General features: G+C 47.4%; 1 protein-coding gene across 2 annotated transcripts; it reads right to left on the bottom strand.

Annotated features, from left to right (window-relative positions):
* Window positions 1-225: 225 nt before the first annotated feature.
* On the bottom strand, window positions 226-18,353 carry NIPSNAP1 (nipsnap homolog 1). Of its 2 annotated transcripts, none has more exons than XM_079957132.1 (10): window positions 18,177-18,353; window positions 15,651-15,778; window positions 13,081-13,126; window positions 10,931-11,025; window positions 9,955-10,025; window positions 7,848-7,988; window positions 6,735-6,766; window positions 4,974-5,068; window positions 3,441-3,524; window positions 226-1,972 (listed from the first exon to the last, which is right to left on the bottom strand). In XM_079957132.1, the coding sequence occupies exons 1-10, from the start codon at window positions 18,269-18,271 to the stop codon at window positions 1,908-1,910; spliced, it is 852 nt and encodes a 283-aa protein (XP_079813258.1). In that variant the 5' UTR covers window positions 18,272-18,353; the 3' UTR covers window positions 226-1,907. The 2 variants fall into 2 exon arrangements, with proteins under 2 accessions (XP_079813258.1, XP_079813259.1); XM_079957133.1 differs by lacking the exon at window positions 18,177-18,353 and adding an exon at window positions 16,471-16,505.
* Window positions 18,354-20,878: the final 2,525 nt, after the last annotated feature.

Genomic DNA, 20,878 nt, shown 5'->3' with positions numbered 1-20,878 from the left:
GAACTCACAAGACATTTTCGTCTTGCGAAGCAAGCCCATAGGGAAATTCGTTTTGCGAAGCGCCTCCAAAACGGAAAACCCTTTCGTCTAGCGGGTTTTCCGTCTTGCGAGGCGTTCGTCTTGCGGGGCACCACTGTACATGTTTGGTATTTCACGGGTCAGGAGGTGAGGAAATTTTACTCCAACTCCACAATGGACAATCAATACACACTGCCACACACACAGTAGTATATTAAATATTTTATTACATGTGCAGCTAGGCTGCTTCACATGGTCCCTAGGCAGAAGAGCACTTAAAATAGTTTATTACGAACAAGCACAGCCTCACTATGCTACCCAGAGATGGGTAACTGGTCAAGAGACAAGATGCATTGTGCCAATGAGAGGACACTGTCTCTGTCCACCTCCTCTCTTAACTCGCAGCTGGGCGACCACATTTAAACCACCAGGGATTTTTCGGTCTGTGCACGTATAGAGAGACCAAGCTAAGCAGGCTAGGAGGAGGACACTTTTGGCATTCCAGAGGCTGCAGAACTACAACTTCCGGCAAGCATGGCCAGCGTGACCATGGGAGTTGTAGTTCAGCAACATCCAGCAGGTTATAAAGTTTCCCCACACCTGCAGTATACATTCATTACATTCCTGAGAACGCTACCCTGTTGTGCATTATAGTCGTACCTCGGAAGTTGAACGGAAACCGTTCCGGAAGTCCATTCGACTTCCAAAATTTTTGGAAACCAAGGCATGGCTTCCGATTGGCTGCAGGAAGCTCCTGCAGCCAATGGGAAGCTGCAGAACCTGCGTTGGATGTTTGGGTTCCAAAGAATGTTCGCAAACTGGAACACTCACTTCCAGGTTTGCAGCGTCTGGGAGACAAAACGTTCAACTTGCAAGGCATTTATCTTCTGAGGTACAACTGTACAGTCATACCTTGGTTGTTGAACGCCCTGGAACTGGGATATTTTGGCTCAAAACCCGGAAGCGACTGTTCTGGTTTTCAAATGTTCTTCTGGAAGCCGAACGTCTGACAGGGCTTCTGCAGCTTCCGATTGGCTGCAGGAGCTTCCTGCAATTAATCGGAAGCCGCGATTTGGAAGTCAAACACTTTGGAAGTCAAACGGACTTCTGGAACGGATTCCGTTCCGACTTCCAAGGTACAACTATTTCCTTTTAGAAAGGTTTGGAGGCTGCCTTTGCAGCAATCAAAAAGGCTATTCCAAGGATAAGAACTGTTGCAGGGTAGGGGGTGGGGAGAAAAGAGTCATTTCCTTTGTAAACCAACAATACCAGCTTAGGTGGCATTCACACCTTAAAGGGCTATGCTATTACTTTAAACCTTCATGCCTCCCCCCCCCCCAATGACTTCTGGGAGCTGTGGTTTATTGAGAAGTCTCAGCAACCTTAGGAAGACCCCCTATTCCCCTCCCAGCACTACAATTCCCAGATCGGTTTAATAATCAATCCCTTCCCCCAGGGAATTCTGGAAGCTGTAGTTCTAGGAGGGGAGCAGGGGCCTCTTAACAACTCTTAATATAATTGTGTGTGCCACAGCAAGCAACAGCCAGCACCCCCTAAGCAGCTTCATCTAGAGAATCATCAGCCTCCGGAACAAGCCAGACTGGGTCGTCCATCTGTGGCAACACATCAAGCCTTCAGGCTTCTCATTCAGAGTAAAAAAAATGAGCTCAGCAGGATTCTGACACACTTTCTGGAAACCAAGAGGCTGGAAGGAAAGGGGGGGGGGAAGGCAAGGAGATGGGTATCTCCAGGCAAAGCAACAAGAGAAGATGGGGGGCAGGAGAGAAGGTCAGAAAAGAGTTCAGAGAGGATCCAGGTGGAGGAAAACGCGGCCAGCTCAATTTCTTTTTGCGTGTTTGGTGCAGAGAGATGACAGCCTGGCGACAGCATCATTGCAAGGGGGAAATCTTCAAGGGGATCATGATTCGCGATTCCATGCTCCGGACCAGAGGCACTGCAAAAGGAAAACCCGGTGGTCACTCGGCAAGGACACAGAGCAGAGGATCCTGCCCGTCACTGCCTCCTCCACCCTCACCCTCAAAAGGGAGCCCCACACAAGGTCTCTGGTCCAAGGACACCAATACTGAGCACTGACAATTCATAGAAGGACTTCTCCAAGGACTGAGTTCTCCCAGGGGTAATGCCAGGGTGGGCATTGGAAGCAGGCCAGCAGGGACTCACAATGCATCAGTGAAGTTAACTCTTCAAAGAGACAAACGGCTCAGGCCTAGTGAGCACAGCAAGGCTTCCCAGTAGGTCTTGCCCTGATGAGGCAGCTGCAAAGACTGAAGATCCGCAAAGCTCCCTAAGTCTCCTCTTCCCCCAGGTCCTTCCCAAACAGCCTGAGAATTCTGTGCCTTGTCTGTCTTTGCTATGCTCTCTTCATGCCTCTTTTGGTTCTGGGAGACCAGGGAAGAGGGAAGCTTGTTGCAACAAGAGGGGGAGACTTCCTGGCTTCTCTCTGCCTCTTGGCCCTCCTCCTCTCCAGCCTCCGATTCTGGACTGCTCTCTGCCACAGACTCTCCCTCCTCACTAAACCCGGTTACCTCTTCAGCTTCTGACACCTCCTCCTTCCAGTTTGCTCCCTCTTCTCCCTCCGACCAGCTAACTGTCCACGAGGGCAAAAGCAAGTCACCTGGTGCCAGGTGATTGACAGGTGGGATGGCCACACCGCCTGTCAAACTTGGAGGAGGGTGGAGGAGATAAGGATTCGGCCCACTGGCCAGATCTAGTCCCGCACCCCTGGTATGAGGGTACACCTGGATAAGCAACTCCTGAATTTCATATTCAAGCTCAAAAGAATTTTGGAAATGGGACACTAAGGATTAGGGCAGGGGTCTGCAACCTTTAAGACAAAAAGAGCCACTTGGACCCGTTTCCGAAGAAAAAAAAAACTGGGGCCCCAAAACCATTGCGACACTTAAAACAAATATATCTCCGGAGCTGCGATCTGACAGCGGGCGGGAAGGTGACATCGGGACGGTGCGTGACTGACGCACGCACCGCCCCCATGCGACGTCACAGCCAGTACAGCGCCCGCCACAGTGGGGAGTGTCGGGGCGCACAATGCGCCTCCTCCCCTCGCTAGTATCCGCCCCGGAGCTGTGGCAAAGGTGTAAAAGAGCCACATGCGGCTCCGGAGCCGCGGGTTGCTGACCCCTGGATTAGGGGGAGGCAAAGCTTTTTCCTGCAGAGGATGTTCAGAAAAACAGCTTCTCTAAGCGCCAGGGACTCTGCGCCAGGGACTCTGCGGATGCAGGAGAGATCAGCCAAGGCAGGGAGTGCAAAATAAGTGCTCTCATCTCTGTCTCATTCCTAGAGCCTGTCATTGGTTCTGGGCTGGCTCCCCCTGCTGTTGCTCTCCTGCCTTGCAAGCCATCAGCCCTGAGTACCAGCCACCACCGTTGAAAAAGATGCCTCACCTGTATAGTAAACGTTCTCATCCCACCCTCGCTTTCTCCAGGCAGCGTTCCTCGTCTCCTCTCGAGACTGCAGGTCCCTGTAGGCTAGAAGGACAGCAAACCACTACATCACAGGAAAGCTCATCAGCGTGGGAAGCTTTTCGGCTGCTGCATAAAGTGGCTGACTCAGGCTAAGCAGCAGAAAAAGCTAATGCAGTCTTGGCAGACCACAAGCATAACATGAGGCAACAGTGTGATGCAGCAGCAAAATAAGCTAACGCTATTTTAGGCTCCATCAACAGTATAGTGTCCAGACCAAGAGATGTCATAGTACCACTCTATTCTGCCTTGGTCAGACCACACCACACAGTTCTGGGCACCACAATTTAAGAAGGATATTGACAAGCTGGAAAGGGGGCAGAGAAGGGCAACCAAGGCATGATCTAGGGTCTGGGAATCAAGCCCTATGAGGAACAGTTGAGGGAAACCGGGTATGTCTAGACTGGAAAAGAGCAAGCTGAGAGGAGATATGATACGGAACTGGCAAAACTGACATACAAACTGCGAGACAAGGACAACTGTGACTTTAAAGAAGAATGGGAACTTTTTACAAATTACTTTAAAAACAACAACAACAAAATGAATTGGACTCCTTGGAAGGTTTTGAACAAACATACACAAATTTATAATTGTTAACATAAAAGATAGATAATTTAAGGATCTTTACAATTTTACAATACGCAGAGAATAATATGTGTTGAAAAACCGGAGAGAGGAGCGGAGGGAAGTCTGGGGTGTGTGTGTGTGCGTGGGAGGAACAGTTCTTCTTGGGGAGAGGGGAATGAAGATGATATGTTTTTGATAATTTGTTATGTTGAAATTCTTAATAAAAACTATTTTTTTTTAAAAAAAGAGAGGAAATATGATAGCCATCTTCAAAAATCTCAAGGCGGGGGGGGGGGTGTCACATGGAAGAAGGAACAAGCTCTGGAGGGCAGGACGCAAACTAATGGCTTCAAATTACAAGAAAGGAGATTCCAACTCAACATTGGGAAGACCTTTATGACAGTAAGAGCTGTTCAACAGTGGAAGGGTCTCCCTCGGGAGGTGGTGGACTCTCCTTCCTTGGGAGGTTTTCAAGCAGAGGTTGGATGGCTGTCTGTCAGGGATGCTTTAGCTGAGATTCCTGCATGGCAGGGGGCTGGACTTGATGACCCTTGGCGGTCCCCTTCTATACAATTCTCTGTTTCTATGAAATGTACAGAAGGGCAGGCAATTCAGGGGTAACCCAATGGAGCTCATGGCCACAGGCTTTTCTGAGAGGGGTGCAGGGCTGTCTTCCCCCGAGACCAGCGGTTCTCAACCTGTGGGTCCCCAGATGTTGTTGGACTACAACTCCCATCATCCCTGAGCTCTGGCCTTGCTTGCTAGGGACGATGGGAGTTGTAGTCCAACAACATCTGGGGACCCACAAGTTGAGAACTGCTGCCCAAGACCCTCTGGATCTTTTGGACTGCAACACTTTTCATCAGCCCCATTTGGGCAGCCACCTACCCCACAAGTGGTGCACGATGTAAAGCTCCCCGATTTGTGAGAAAAAGCCGCCCACAGCTTCCTGGTTCTCTTGGCGATATTTAATGGCCCGTGCCCTGTTCACCAGTCAAGGAAGAGAACAAAACACATGCAAGTAATAAATGAATCGCTATCATTGGCCATTTCTGCCCTGCCCAAAGAGATAACGGCAAACCTGTACTTGCCCCATGACTTCAGGGATGTAGCCCTCCAGAGATTATGGTCCTCCAACTTCTGTATGGTCCTCCAACAAGTACTGTTTTTGGGGGACGGGGGACGGGCTGGTGTGGAGGACTCCCTGGTCCTGAATAGGGTAACTGTGCCCCCGAAGGACCAGGTGCACAGCCTGGGAGTCATTTTGGACTCACAGCTGTCCATGGAGGCACAGGTCAATTCTGTATCCAGGGCAGCTGTCTACCAACTCCACCTGGTACGCAGGCTGAGACCCTACCTGCCCGCGGACTGTCTCACCAGAGTGGTACATGCTCTGGTTATCTCCCGCTTGGACTACTGCAATGCGCTCTACGTGGGGCTACCTTTGAAGGTGACTCGGAAACTACAACTAATCCAGAATGCGGCAGCTAGACTGGTGACTGGGGGCGGCCGCCGATACCACATAACACCGGTCTTGAAAGACCTACATTGGCTACCAGTACGTTTCCGAGCACAATTCAAAGTGCTGGTGTTGACCTTTAAAGCCCTAAATGGCCTCGGCCCAGTATACCTGAAGGAGCGTCTCCACCCCCATCGTTCTGCCCGGACGCTGAGGTCCAGCGCCGAGGGCCTTCTGGCGGTTCCCTCATTGCGAGAAGCAAAGTTACAGGGAACCAGGCAGAGGGCCTTCTTGGTAGTGGCGCCCGCCCTGTGGAACGCCCTCCCATCAGATGTCAAAGCGATAAATAACTACCTGACATTCAGAAGACATCTTAAGGCAGCCCTGTTCAGGGAAGTTTTTAATCTGTGAGATTTTACTGTATTTTTGGTTTCTATGGAAGCCGCCCAGAGTGGCTGGGGAAACCCAGCCAGATGGGCGGGGTACAAATAATAAATTATTATTTATTATTATTATTATTATTCCAGCCAGCTGGCAATATGGCCCCAACTACATTGGGGGGGGGGGGGCTCACAGGCTCCCCAGCTATGCAATGGGTGCATTGCCTCCTTCTCAGTGTGCATAAAAACGCATGCAGCACAGAAAGCAACGTACAAAAGCAATGCCTTAAGAGGAAATGGCAAAACTGTCTCTTTCACTTTTACCTAATGAGCAAAGTCTACGTATTAGTAGAAATGAGTACTGAAAAGCTGGTGGGTTTTGAAAAGGACTTGAAATATATATGTATTTGTAAGTACATAGAAACCAGCATTTCCAAAAATCTCTAAGCAGTGAAAAACAACAACAACCCACCTATGTGGTGAAATGAACTTAAGTTTGGGGAAAACGAGGAGCTGAAATTGACACATCCACCACTATTTGTGGAAGCTCAAAGCTGGCTTCCTGAGGACAGGTTTGGTTTTTTGCTGCTTATATCTGCAATCCTGACCACGTCTACTCAGAGGCAAGTCCCACTAAATTCAGTGGGGCCTACTCCCAAGGAAGCAAGGTTAAGCCTTCAGCCTTATAAAGGGGCAGTGGAAGCTACTCCTCCTTGTAAGGTCTTGTAAGGCACTGTACCAGCAGCTCCACCTCCCTTAAATGATCTTTTGGATAAAGGCACATTCAAGGTATTTGAAAAATCTGCTTACCAGTTATTTCCCCACTCAATCATAGTCCCAGGCTGAAAGCAAAAGGGAGAGGTGATGTACACAGCTTGTAGTCATGATTGCAAAACTTCAGGGAAAGCTCTCTCGAAGAGTTGTGGTGAGCTTCCCAAGCTCAATCTTTGGGGTGTATCTATATATAACTTCATTGATGCACAAGAAACTGAATTGGTGCTCCAGAAACCTACTAAAGGACGGGAAACTACAAGGAGGAAGCATTTGGAGGGAATGACTCATTGTTTCAGTTGTTTCTACACTAATGCATAGCGTATGGGAAACAAGCAAGTCGAATTTGAGCTTTTAATACACGATGGAAAATATGACCTAATAGGCATTACTAAAACCTGGTGGGATGAGACTCATGACTGGAATGTAGAAATTGAGGGGTATAACCTATTCTAAAGGAATACAGTGGTACCTCGGGTTACATATGCTTCAGGTTACGTACGCTTCAGGTTACAGACTCCGCTAACCCAGAAATAGTACCTCGGGTTAAGAACTTTGCTTCAGGATGAGAACAGAAATCGTGCGGTGGTGCCACAGCAGCAGCGGGAGGCCCCATTAGCTAAAGTGGTGCTTCAGGTTAAGAACGGACTTCCGGAACGAATTAAGTACTTAACCCGAGGTACCACTGTAGTCCAAACAGGAAGGGGAGATGAGATGCATTGTACGTAAAGGATATGTACACTAGTGAAAAGACCTATGACCTGGAGCACAGAAGGCAGATTGAGAGTATATGGGTAAAAACTGTAGGAGAGCAAAACAACAGTGACCTTCCAATGGGGGGTCTGCTATAGACCTCCAAGCCAGACTGAAGACTTGGATGATGCCTTTCTAGAGCAGATTATTACCAAACATTCAAAACTGAGGGATACAGTAGTCATAGGAGACTTCAACTATCCCAATACCAACTATCCCAAATTCTACTGAGAATGCAAGGTCCAACAAACTCCTCAATTGCCTCGCTGACCATATGCTTTCCCAGAAGAGTGTCAGCTGGCCCGAGGGCACGTGTACTGGCAGAAATGTTCCAGAAGATATTAGTATCCTGAGCTGTAACATCCATCCCCTCCCCAAGATTCACCCCCCAGAACTCACTTTCAGCTTGTACGTCCTCAGTTCATAGATATTGGGCCCAGGTCGTGGCAAAGGCTCATTCCAAAAGCTGAACTCCAAGAGCAGCTGGTTTCTTCGGGACAACAGCATTTTACTCCTCTCCTTCCGGAATTCCAGGTACTCCTGGAAAGGGAGAAAGATCAGAAGGGTCACTTGGGCTCTTAGCTGTGGGCTTTCAGTACTTTCCATTGGGGGGGGGGAACATGATTGAAAAGAGTGGGCTAGAGTTGTGCTGTGTAAGCATGGGATTTGGTTCTTTCAAGCAAGTTTCTAGTTCTCATTGACCTGAATGTCAAATGTTGACAGTACTTATATGTCGGGTGGTTACTGTTTGGGTTATCCCAGCCACAATTTGAAGGTGACCTGGAAACTGCAACTAATCCAGAATGCAGCAGCTGGACAGGTGACTGGGAGTGGCTGCCGAGACCCTGTAACACCGGTTCTGAAAGACCTACATTGGCTCCCTGTACATTTTCAAGCACAATTCAAAGTGTTGGTACTGACCTTTAAAGCCCTAAACGGCCTCGGCCCAGTATACCTGAAGGAGCATCTCCATTCCCATCGTTCAGCCCGGACACTGAGGTCCAGCTCCGAGGGCCTTCTGGCAGTTCCCTCTGTGCAAGAAGTGAGGTTACAGGGAACCAGGCAGAGGGCCTTCTTGGTAGTGGTGCCTGCCCTGTGGAACGCCCTCCCATCAGATGTCAAGGAAATAAATCTGACTTTTAGAAGACGTCAGAAGGCAGCCCTGTATCAAGATGTTTTTAATGATTGATGTTTTATTGTGCTTTTAATTCTGTTGGGAGCTGCCCAGAGTGGCTGGGGAAACCCAGCCAGATGGGCGGGGTATAACTAATAAATTATTATAGTTAGCCAGGGACTTGATCCAGGGGTCAGAGAGACAAGCCTAATACTCTACCCAGAGGTAGGGCCACAACTCAGTGGTAGAACATCTGCTATGTATGCAGAAGGTCCCAGAACATCTCCATGTTAGGCTGAGAGAAACTCCCTCTCTGAAACCCTGGAGAGCTGCTGCCAGTCAGAGTATACAACACTAAGTTCAATGGACCAAAGGTCTGACTCAGCGCAAGGCGGCCTTCCTATGTAGGCAGGTTCCAGATGTCCCATCATTCTTGATCGAGGACCGTGAAGGCTGGGCCGATGGGAGCTGGGGACCCCCAACATCTGGAAGGCATCGCCTTGTCTACCTAACTATGCCATTAAGATTGCCACTGGCTCTTTGCTACAGACACCAGATGTGGCCTGGCAGTGGCACCGTCCTCTTGACAGCAGCGTTGAGAATCGTTCCTCCGTCGCTGCTGATGTGTGATAGTTTTCCTCACATGTCTGTGTTGACATTCTACAGTGTTGGAGTCATGAGAGCGGAAGTTCAGTTTACACTGTTCCGTTATGTTGTGCTATTGCATTTTCTGTTCTCTCTCGGACGAGAAGGAGAGAGGAGCCATGATTCCTTTGTTCTGTAACACTTGATCTTGTACATAATAATAATAATAGTAGTAAAAACAGTAATAGTGATAATAAGAATAATTTATTATTTATACCCCACCCATTTGGCTGAGTTTCCCCAGCCACTCTGGGCGGCTCCCAATCAAGTGTTAAAAACAGTACAGTGTTAAATATTAAAAACTTCCCTGAACAGGGCTGCCTTCAGATGTCTTTTAAAGATAGGATAGCTGCTTATTTCCTTCACATCTGAAGGGAAGGTATTCCACAGTGTGGGTGCCACTACCGAGAAGGCCCTCTGCCTGGTTCCCTGTAACCTCACTTCTCACAATGAGGGAACCACCAGAAGGCCCTCGGCGCTGGATCTCAATGTCTGGGCTGAACGATGGGGGTGGAGACGCTCCTTCAGGTATACAGGACTGAGGCCGTTTAGCTTACAATTCTACACCTCAAGTCCAGCTTCTGCTTTGAACTCTGCTATGTTTGTATGTGCATATATCTTCGGATATATGTCACAGTTGCGACTCGGGACAGAAGAGTGATGAATCATCCCGAGGGGCGCTTTGGAGGGAAAGATAGTTTTCCCAAAAAGCAGTAAATCTGGAGAAGAGAGACCTGTGCTTGGTACCTGGTTCTGTTTCAGCTTGTTCATGCAGTCCACGAGGGCCGGGTAACCACCGGTGAATCGCCAGAGGTGCACTAGAACAAGAAGAGGAGAGCCTCAAATCCTTGCAAACTCCAGTCGAAAGCTAACACCCACATGGTTCACTGCTAGAGCATCCGTTTTGCATGCAGAAGGTGATTGTGGTTCATCAAGTCCTGAAATGCATTTTTTTATTGGGAGGAGGAAGGGCTGAATCGCAAGGGCCTCCTTAGGGAATGCACACAGAATCTCATAATTGTGGATGTACTGCTCTTGCACATGGAGGTTCTGATTAGAGGCAGTGGCTAATGGATTATGCCGGCAGGGGTCAGCAAACTTTGTCAGCAGGGGGCCGGTCCACTGTCCCTCAGACCTTGTGGGGGGCCAGATTATATTTTGAAAAGGAAAAAAAAATGAACGAATTCCTATGCCCCACCAATAACCCAGAGATGCATTTTAAATACAGTGGTACCTCAGGTTAAGTACTTAATTCGTTCCGGAGGTCCATTCTTAACCTGAAACTGTTCTTAACCTGAAGCACCACTTTAGCTAATGGGGCCTCCTGCTGCCGCCGCGCCGCTGGAACACGATTTCTGTTCTCATCCTGAAGCAAAGTTCTTAACCCGAGATACTATTTCTGGGTTAGCGGAGTCTGTAACCTGAAGCGTATGTAACCTGAAGCTTATGTAAACCGAGGTACCACTGTAAAAGGGCACATTCTACTCATGTAAAAACACGCTGATACCCAGACCGTCAGTGGGCTGGATTTAGAAGGCGATTGGACCGGATCCGGCCCCCCAGGCCTTAGTTTGCCTACCCATGGATTATGGGTTTGTTTGTTTTAAAGACGAAGGGGAGAAAGGGCTGAATCACTATGGCTCCCTGAGTCATATGCAATGAACTTCCTGTCAAGGCAGAACTCCCCTAAACCCACCCTGCATGGTTGGACCTGCCCCCTCACCTGCCTGGTCCTGTTCACCATACCAAGTATTCCAGTTGCCAACCAGGTCGCAGGGGTAGTCCGAGTCCGAGTGCAGCTTTGGAAGTACCTGTTCCCTGCAAAGCAGACATGGAATCGACAGGCAAGGTGGGTATAGCCAAAGCTCACATTTATTATTAGCAGCAATTATTAATAACAATACCTATGGCATCAACTTAGTCCACATATGTCCCCACAACCACTTTGATCAGCAGAACTGGCACTGTTACAAGTATCACATAATGTCTGTTCCGCATTTGTAAAAATATTTTTGTGTGGCAGACCTATACTTTTGTTTTTTTATGATTTTCAGTTTTATACATTTCAATAATTTTACAATCATTTTAACATTTCAAAACTTGACTTCCTCCCCCCTCCCTTTCTGCGGTTGCTTAAATTATATCCCCCCCCCTGCATATTCCAAATTAACTTAATTTACTCATTTACTGATCTACTTGAAACATATACTCTTATAAAACTGCAGGTTATTACAATAATCCTGCCAATGTTCTTATTATCTGTTTGTAAATATTCAATAAACCATTTCCATTCTTTTTAAAAAAGTTTGTTATCGTGATTTCTTTTTTTCCTGCTAAGTTTTGCCATTTCTGCATATTCCATAAGTTTTTGTAGCCATTCTTCTTTCTCTGGGACTTCTTCTTCTTTCCATTTTTGGGACAAGTAACATTCTTGCCACTGTAGTCGCATACATGAATAAATTTCTATAAAGTTTGGGTAGTTCTGTCCTTATAATTCCCCAAAGCACCTACACTTTGGAACTCCCTGCCTGTTGATATCAGAGACCTAGTATTATGAAAAATTGAAAAGCATCTCTCTCTCTCCAAACCATTTAATACACTTCTAGCTATTGTAGTTGTTTATTGTATTTTAAATTATGTTCCTCCTTACATACATCCCCTGCCTCTAAAAACAGGGGGAGCCCCTTCCAAGACTGAGAACATACTATACAGTGGTACCTCGGGTTACATACGCTTCAGGTTACAGACTCCGCTAACCCAGAAACAGTACCTCAGGTTAAGAACTTTGCTTCAGGATGAGAACAGAAATTGTGCTAAAGCGGCGCAGCAGCAGCGGGAGGCCCCATTAGCTAAAGTGGTCCTTCAGGTTAAGAACAGTTTCAGGTTAATAACGGACCTCCAGAACGAATTAAGTACTTAACCTGAGGTACCACTCTACTTTTAAACAAATGCTGTCTTCTTTTTTTTAAGGAAAACTTGGGGGCGGGGAGCAGAATGCAGTACAGTCATACCTCAGATTGAAGTTGCTTCAGGTTGAGTGCTTTCGGGTTGCACTCCATGGCAACCCGGAAGTAACGAAATGCGTTACTTCCGAGTTTTGCTGCTCGTGCATGCCCAGACGGTCAAAATGATGTCACGCGCATGCGCAGAAGCGGCATATTGCGGCACGCACAGTTGCAGGTTGCGTTTGCTTCAGGATGCGAACGGGGCTCCGGAACGGATCCCGATCGCATCCTGAGGTACCACTGTATCTGGAAAGGACAGGATGGATGGAATGGAGTGTCTGGGGGCCCAGAAATGGAAAGAATATAAAGTTCCTACCAGAAAAGAATGGCAGGTGAAGCTGATGGACTATGCTGAAATGGCTAAAATGACTGGATAAGAATCAGAAATCAGGAAGACCAAAATTTTAATAAGGAATGGGGAAAATTTGTAACGTATCTTAAAGACCCCTGTAAACAGTTAAAATTGTTAGTAGGACTGGAATATCACTTGTAGCGAATAAGGGTGAATTTTGGACATAATGGAAGAGGTAAAAGATTTGGATCAACGTAAAAGATGCCAAAGGAAATGATTAATAATAGGACCCACAAAGGGGAGGATGGAAGTCCAGGAGATTCCTTGGAATCTTGTTTTTAAGATTTACGCTTGATATATCTCTGAAAAATTTTAATTTGAAAAACCAAATAAATAAATATTTTAAAAGGAATGGAGTCTCCGGGAAGATGGAGTAGGAACTGGACGGCTCCCTGAACATTGCAGCAAAATTCCCGCTTGTGGAATTTTATTATTGAATTGCACTATACTGTCGTTAGGCCTTTTAAATAACCTCTCTTCTCAATCTCAGAACTCCTGACAGCGGGAGAGACTTACGTCAGGCTGTTATAGGCATCCAGGCACTCAGGTTTCACATTGTGGACTGAAATGACAAAGAAAACAGTTGCGTTTGGCTTAGTATCAAATGCAAAATAAGAGGGAGGGAGGAAGAGCGGAGGAAGCCTGCAGCAAAACAGTCTCCTTGAACAGGACCAACTCGTTCCCCTGGTGAGCTAGCAGGGAAATTCGTGGCTGCCCCACAGCAAGCATTCTGCACCAAAGAAATAATAATGTGTTTCCTGAAGCAACAAGTATTCTGTCCAGATAAAAGACGCATCAAGAATCCAGATTCTGTTCCAGAATCCAGATTCTATTCTCAAATTCTCAAGTAACGGCAACAGGGTGTTTTTATTTTTGAAATGGAATCCTAGAACTGTAGAGGTGGAAGGCACCCCCAGGGTCATCTAGTCCAACCCCCTGTGAGACAGGAATCATGGCTAAAGAATCTGACAGACGGCAATCCCACCCGTTTAAAAACCTCCAATGAAGTGGAGGCCACGACCTTCCAGCGGAGCCCATTCCACTGTCAAACAACTCAAAAGTTCTTCTGAACGCTCCATCAGAATCTTCCTTCTAGTTGTTTGAATCCATTGGTTCGGGTCCTATCTCTCTGGAGCAGCAGAAAAACAGCTTGCTCCATGTGACAGGCCTTCAGATATTTGAAGATTATTCTGTGTGCATTATTCCTGCCTAACCAGCACACATAATTCTGAATGTCTGTCTGTCTGTTTGTTTAGTATTTGCATCTTGCACAGAATTTGGAACTTCTTGGAGGCAAGGAACAGATTGGGCGGTGGGAGGGTGGTTTGAGTAAGTCTGCTGTGGACGCCGATAGGAGATTGGTTGGAAGCAGGCAGCAAGAAGTCACTATATCACAGACAACAGAGACTGTCAACATAGCTTCCATAATCATGAGGTTGATAAACTTGACTTGCTCCCCAACCAATGCCTTAATATTAAGCGTTTTCTCCTTCATGCTTTTACAACACCTGACATCTATTCATCTCCCATTTGAGATGAGACCATCAATTGAGACAGTCTCCCCAGATCCAGGGAAACATCTGGAGAGACCTAATTGGACTTTCTAGATGAGGATGAACCCTGACAAGACAGAAGTACTGTTTTGGGGGGACAGGAGGCAGGCGGGTGTGGAGGACCCCCGGGTTCTGAATGGGGTAACTGTGCCCCTGAAGGACCAGATGTGCAACCTGGGAGTCATTTTGGACTCACAGCTGTCCATGGAGGTGTAGGTCAATTCTGTGTCCAGGGCAGCTGTTTATCAGCTCCATCTGGTACACAGGCTAAGACCCTACCTGCTCACGGACTGTCTCGCCAGAGTGGTACATGCTCTGGTTATCTCTCACTTGGACTACTGCAATGCGCTCTATGTGGGGCTACCTTTGAAGGTGACCCGGAAACTACAACTAATCCAGAATGTGGCAGCTAGACTGGTGACTGGGAGCGGCCGCCAAGACCACATAACACCGGTCTTGAAAGACCTATCCCAGTACGTTTCCGAGCACAATTCAAAGTGTTGGTGCTGACCTTTAAAGCCCTAAACGGCCTCGGTCCAGTATACCTGAAGGAGCGTCTCCACTCCCGTCGTTCCACTGAGGTCCAGCTCAGAGGGCCTTCTGGCGGTTCCCTCCCTGCAAGAAGCCAAGTTACAGGGAACCAGGCAAAGGGCCTTCTCGGTAGTGGCTCCCTCCCTGTGGAATCCCTCCAAGCAGATGTCAAAGAGAACAACAACTACCTGACTTTTAAAAGACATATGAAGGCAGCCCTGTTTAGGGAAGCTTTTAATGTTTGACACACTATTGTATTTTACTATTTTGTTGGAAGCTGCCCAGAATGGCTGGGGAAGCCCAGCCAGATGGGTGGGGTGTAAATAATAAATTATGATGATGATGATGATGATTATATGCATTATAAACTTTTTCTAAGCAGTGGTTCCAGCTTTAAGCTGCCACTATACTTTGTTTCCAAGAAATAACACGCCAGCCGCTATTGCTGTTGGTTATTGTACAGTCATACCTTGGAAGCCGAACGGAGTCCGTTCGACTTCCAAAACGTTCGGCAACCAAGACGTGGCTTCCGATTGGCTGCAGGAGCTTCCTGCATGCAATCAGAAGCCACGTAAGCCGCGTTGGACATTCGGCTTCCAAAGAACGTTCGCAAACCGGAACACTTACTATTGCAGCATTCGGGAGCCAAAACGTTCAACTGGCAAGGCGTTCGGCTTCCAAGGTACGACTGTTTTTTGAATTATGTTTCTTGTATGTGAGAAAGCAAAATAATAATTTTTAAGAATATATATTAAAAAGTTTTCAGAAAGCCAAAGTTCTGCACCAAGAAGGTTCCAAGGTTTTTACGCAAAACATGGAAGGCTCTTTGTCGATCACCCACCTCCCCATGCTGCTCTGCTGAACAGAAGACGCAAAATCTGCTGCTGCTGCTTACAGTCCTTACCCGCGGACCAGCCCTCACCCGTGCAGAAAGCAACACAGAGGCTTACGACAAGAGCAGAGGGGAAAGCAAGCTTAGGGACAAGTGGGGTGGCGGCTCACACTGTATCTTGTACAAGTGGTTGGTCTCTTTCTTTGACAGGAGGTTGGAATGGGCATCCTTTCGCGGGTCCACTTTGTGGACAAAGAGGGAACGGAACCAGCTGCTTTCGTGGTCTTTGGAGTAGTCCCTGAAAGAAAATGCAGGTGTCAGAAAGGCAACCCACAAAAGAAAAGAGGAGGTAGCAGCCTTCGCAGCAAAACATCTGGAACAGGTTTCTGAATTGCTACTCGCCTGATTGCCTATGGCGAGTGAGACATGATCTCCGGGTGACCAAGGAACAGGACGAATGTCAATTCATTACTTCTCAAAGGCCAATAATGAGTTTCAGTCCCTGCATAATAAGCATAAGGGTTCTGAAGCAAGCAGCCTTCCTTGTTTTAAGTTATTATGCCCTTGTGTTGTGGATAATTCTGCATCAGTTTGCATGGGCTCTTAAAAAATGAGCTGCTGGAGGATGAATGGAGCATTTTGCAGCTTGGAAAACTATGCTACTGGTTTACCGTATTTTTCGCTCTATAAGACGCACTTTTTCCCCTTCAAAAATTAAGGGGAAATGTGTGTGCGTCTTATGGAGCGAACGCAGGCTCCTTGGCTTCAGCGATAGCAACGCGAAGCCTCCAAAGCGCAGAAGGAGAGCTCCCCCCGCGCTCCGGGGGCTTCAGGCGGCTATCCGCAAGCCTTTGGAGCGCAGCGGGAGTTCCTGCCGCTTCACTGAAGGGGCGCTGAGCAGAGAGGGGGAGATTTTTTTTCCTGTTCTCCCCCTCCTATGGTCCGGTGCATCCTATCGAGCGAAAAATACGGTACTTTAGTTTCGTGTACCAGCTTGCTCCAAGCTTCATTCCCAGCTGTAAAATGGAAACAGATGAAAACATTTTTGTTCCAGCAAGCCTATCCAGAAATGCAGAATGTCAGCATCTGTTATAACCTGCTTTTTACCTTATTGTTGATTTTAAAATTATTTTAAAACAGTTGTTTTAAACCTTTTTTAATGGTAATTTTAAGGTTTTGCAAACTACTTTGAGTTGTTATTACAATCCATCGGTATATAAATCCTGTGAAATAGAGTGAAATGTGAATCAGGACAGACCCCACATTTCACCTCTTACACCCGCCCCCCCAAAAAAATCTAGGAGATGGAGAATAATAATACAGAGCTACCTCACAAGGTTGTTTGTATGGACAACTGACATGAAAAGGAAGTTTACAGTACAAATATGGTTATATAGAAATTCTGATCAACATAGCTGTTCACTTTTCCCTTTTCTTGCGAGGAATCCTATTCAGAATAAGGGAATTTCCCTTAAAAAAAGGGAAACGTTGACAGCTATGCTGACCAAGCTTCTCTCTCTTAAGCTCTCCCCACGTAAAAATAAAATATCTATCTGCAAAAGCTGCGAAATAAAAAGTGAACGGCTTCTCTTGAACACAGCTCTACCGAGCAATGGTACCATTCCACTCCAGCCAATGTTATGGATCTAATATTCTGCTCTTATCTAAGATGGCAACTAGATAAATAAAGAGAGGGGGAAAGAGAGAGGGAGAGACCCTTTCTTTGCAGCCAAGACCTTTGCACCAACGCTGGTCATTCATTAACTTCAGAAAATAGATGGTAAACAATCCATCAGGGAGGCACTGCTAACTCCACAGGATTCCCACTGGCCCCTTCAGGGGCTGTGAGACTATGTGAACATGGACACCAGTGTTCCCCAACCTGGTGCCCTCCAGCTATAAGATGCTGGGGTTGGTGGCAGCTGGGAGTCCAAAACTGCTGGAAGGCACCAAGTTGGAAAAGACTGACCTGTTAGCCAAGGGCTCGTAGCTAATCTCTAGTCCAAAATTCCATCTTTCCAAATAATTTGTTACTTGCAGCACAAGCCTAATAAGTCCATCTACTCAGACAAAAATCCTGCTGGATTCAGTGGGGCTTACTTGCAGGTCAATGGGATTAGCTTTGCCGCCTACGGCGTCATAGAATCTTAGGAGCTGGAAGGGACCCAAGGGGCATCTAGTCCAACCCTCTGCGATGCAGGAACCTTAGCTAAAGCATCCATGACGGACAGGAGAAGGGAAAAAGAGAAGACTCTCAAAACTTGCAAGAATCAAGCAAACGAGCATTTTAAAACAGGGTTGCATCCAACCAAGTCAAGAGCAGGCCCATTGAAGTTCATGGCACTAGGTTAAGTAACGTCCATTCATTTCAATGGGCTTCCTAGGAGTAGGACCCCAATGTTGGATACGACCCCAAAGTCCACTGCGTTTTAAGAGCTTCCAAGGCCAGGCCTCACCAGCCCTCCAAGGGCGCAAAGTGAAAACGATCCTTTTCCTTCCTCCCGGGTTTGTTGCGATCCTAAGGCAGGCTTGCTCTCCCCCCCCCCCGCCCCAGCCTGCTGGAGATTAACCCTTTGCTACCCGGGGAGCGCCCGTTGCGCAAGCAAAGGCGCAAGACTTTGGGCATTGAGAGGTGCGCAAGGCAGCATCGGGGGAGGGCTCCGGGTGGGGGAGGGAGGGAAGGGGAAGCTGCTCACCGGCCCCCGCCGCGGGCCAGGCAAGGGTCTCCGCCCCGCAGCGCCGCCAGCAGCAGCAAGCGCCGCGCCGGCATCCCGCACGCCCACGTCGCCATCTTCGCTCTCGCCCGCGGCTCCAGCAAGACCCGGACGAGAGAAGGGAAGAGGAGGCGCTGCCGCCGCCGCCGCGACGCTTTGGGGCGGATCTCGGTGCTCCGATGCGGCACACGCCCCCCTCCCCGGGCGTGGGAGGGACCACTGGGGTCTCCTTACAGCCGCAAGGGGGCGTCAGCGGCCGGCAGCCTTCATGCGGACTAGCCACCTGACGCTATCCCTTTAAAGCGCGTTCGAAGGGCAGGCTTTCCCGCAAGGGATTCTGGGCCGTGTAGTTCACCCCTCGCAGAATTACAAAGGTCGGCTGCCCTTCACGAACTACAGCGCCCAGAATTCTTTGGGCGGGGAAAATGCTTCGAAGGTTGCAGTGTTTGGGGCTTTTTGTCTTTTAAAGTTTAGAGAAAAGGCAACAGGACAGATGTTTGCAAAAGTATGCACGGCACTGGGGAAAAGCTGTTCTCCTGTGAGTTCAACAGCATTCTTGGTGCCTTAGCTTCACAGGTTTTAAACTTTGTCCCAAGGACTTTTTAACTTTCTGATGTTTTGCCGCTGCTTAATATTACTAGTGATCCGCGCCCGCCAATAAACAAAATTCCAGCTAGTTTGAGGAACGGTTGGCTTGCTTGGGAAAGCTGATCTCGAAACGCTAGCACTCATCATCATCATCATCATCATCATCAGTATTTATCTATTGTTTCATACGCGAAATCCCTGATATAGAAAAATAGGGGTGGTTGGCTTTTGCTGCCCAACTCCCCAAGGGACTGACTCCCCTAAGTCCATGATCCGTCAGAGATTAATGGATGGAGGCAGGAGGCAGTGAAAGCAAGGCAGATCTTTATTTTTCTGTTGCAACAGAGTTCCCTCCCCTGCTAGCAAGGAGGCAAGAGAGACCCAGAGCCCAGAAGAAACATCTCTTTTAAGCGTTTGCATTTTGGCGTGGAGAAGGACATCCTCTCTACAAACAGTCAGAAATTACATTGCACATAAGGTGGGGTTGCTGTGGCTCAGGCAGGCCAAGGTGTTGTAGCAGGAACCCCCCACCCCAATCATTCAGTTTGTACAAACTTCACACACACACACACACACTACATACGCTACGCTTCTGTTATAAATTCATAGAAAATCAACCATACATCGGTTTTGCACTGTTCCACTTTTATTTTACTCCATGAAGGAAGGACTACAAAATGGGGAAGGCTTGATACAGGGCAGCCATAATCCCTTCACCATCCCAGCACATCCACAGGAGCCCTGCCCAGTTGCTATGCAAACCCTGAAGGTCCTAGACATAAGACAATCAAGATCACAAAGAATTTGCATATGGGAGTGGATTCAGCATGGACTGGAACAAAGGACAATGATCAGATCTTCCCTCTGGGGGCAGGAAACTGCCAACTCCCCTTTGTCTCCTGGAAGTGACTCATGGGGAAGGGGAAAGGGGGAACCAGCCAGGTGATAAGACACTCAGGTTACCACCGCAACTCCTCCCTCAACCCCTCCTTTCTGTAATGTATGCATGGTGTTTCTGGGGGTGGGCTTGACCTAGAGGAGGGGAATTTCAAAAGTTTTTATAAGGTCTTGCACACCATTTTTCTGTGTCTTTCCTCTCACCTGCAAGTGAGGGGAGCACCCTGTTGCAACAGTCAATAAAGGCCAAGCCTACAGGCTGCTGATTTGCTCCAATTTACTCTGGTTGGTGTCTTTACTTTTTGTCCAAGGGAGCCCTCGGATTTTTCCGGTAACAAAAGGAATCCCTTCAGAAACTTCGCCTGATTGCTAGCTGCCTACCTGTTCTCAGGCAAGGGGAATTAAGGAGGCAGAGGGAATATTTAGATTTTAGGAGAGCCAAGATGGCTTTTGGATTGTTCTCCAGTACTATTTTAGACATGTTGTAGCACCCTGCTTGTGGTTAACGCTTAGCTGGAATGAAATATTCAACGCAGCAATAGAGAAATTAAAATAGTAATTTATTTGTCAGACAAATAAATATGAGGCACAGTGGTATATGGTTACCAAGCTCTGGCCTGGCCTCTTGCCATTCTGGCCAGCACTTATATTTCCTTAATCCAGCCCCCTTGCTCCTCCTGTGGCTGCCTCTGTCCAATCAGCCTGGTTAAAATTCCTATTGGCTGTTTGCTAGAACCAATCACAAAAGATACACCCATTTCCTCTTGCCCTTTTATGGAAATCAAAAAGCTATATATTCTTCTATCTATAAATGACAAATAAGTAGTAATATATCTTACATGTGTCTCAACAAGGAATCTTAATTACCAGCTCACCTCTTGCCCTCCTTGCCCTATTGCCTTCCAAAACAGATAATTAATCTTAAATTTTTATCTTATGCATGTCAAGGATTGAGTTCACATCAACATTGAGAGATCTCCTTCATTTGAAGGTTTCTAAACAAAAGGCCTGACAACCATATTTCAGGAGTGCTCGATGGCGTCTTCTGTCTGACAAGGGGGGTCTGGTGGCTGATGGCCCCTGTGATCTCTTCCAACTATATGAAATAAGAATCTAGCATTTCTTAAATCCTTTGCATAATTATATTTAAACTAATATATTTAATACATAAATAACCTTTTAAAAGGAAAAGAAATCTT

The sequence above is a fragment of the Podarcis cretensis genome, assembly GCF_951804945.1.
Source record: "Podarcis cretensis genome assembly, chromosome: 16".
NCBI lineage: Eukaryota > Metazoa > Chordata > Lepidosauria > Squamata > Lacertidae > Podarcis > Podarcis cretensis.
The sequence above is the reverse complement of the archived record's forward strand: the minus strand, read 5'-3'. Positions and strand labels throughout refer to the sequence as shown.

What these genes read in the sequence shown, in the direction of transcription:
- NIPSNAP1 (XM_079957132.1), bottom strand. Translation starts at nt 18,271, where the DNA reads ATGGCGACGTGGGCGTGCGGGATGCCGGCGCGGCGCTTGCTGCTGCTG. An exon ending in CCACTTGTACAAGATACAGT is followed by an intron (nt 13,127 to 15,650) that starts GTGAGCCGCCAC and finishes TTGTCATTTCAG; the next exon opens with TCCACAATGTGAAACCTGAG. An exon ending in TGAGGACGTACAAGCTGAAA is followed by an intron (nt 6,767 to 7,847) that starts GTGAGTTCTGGG and finishes TTTTGCTTTCAG; the next exon opens with CCTGGGACTATGATTGAGTG.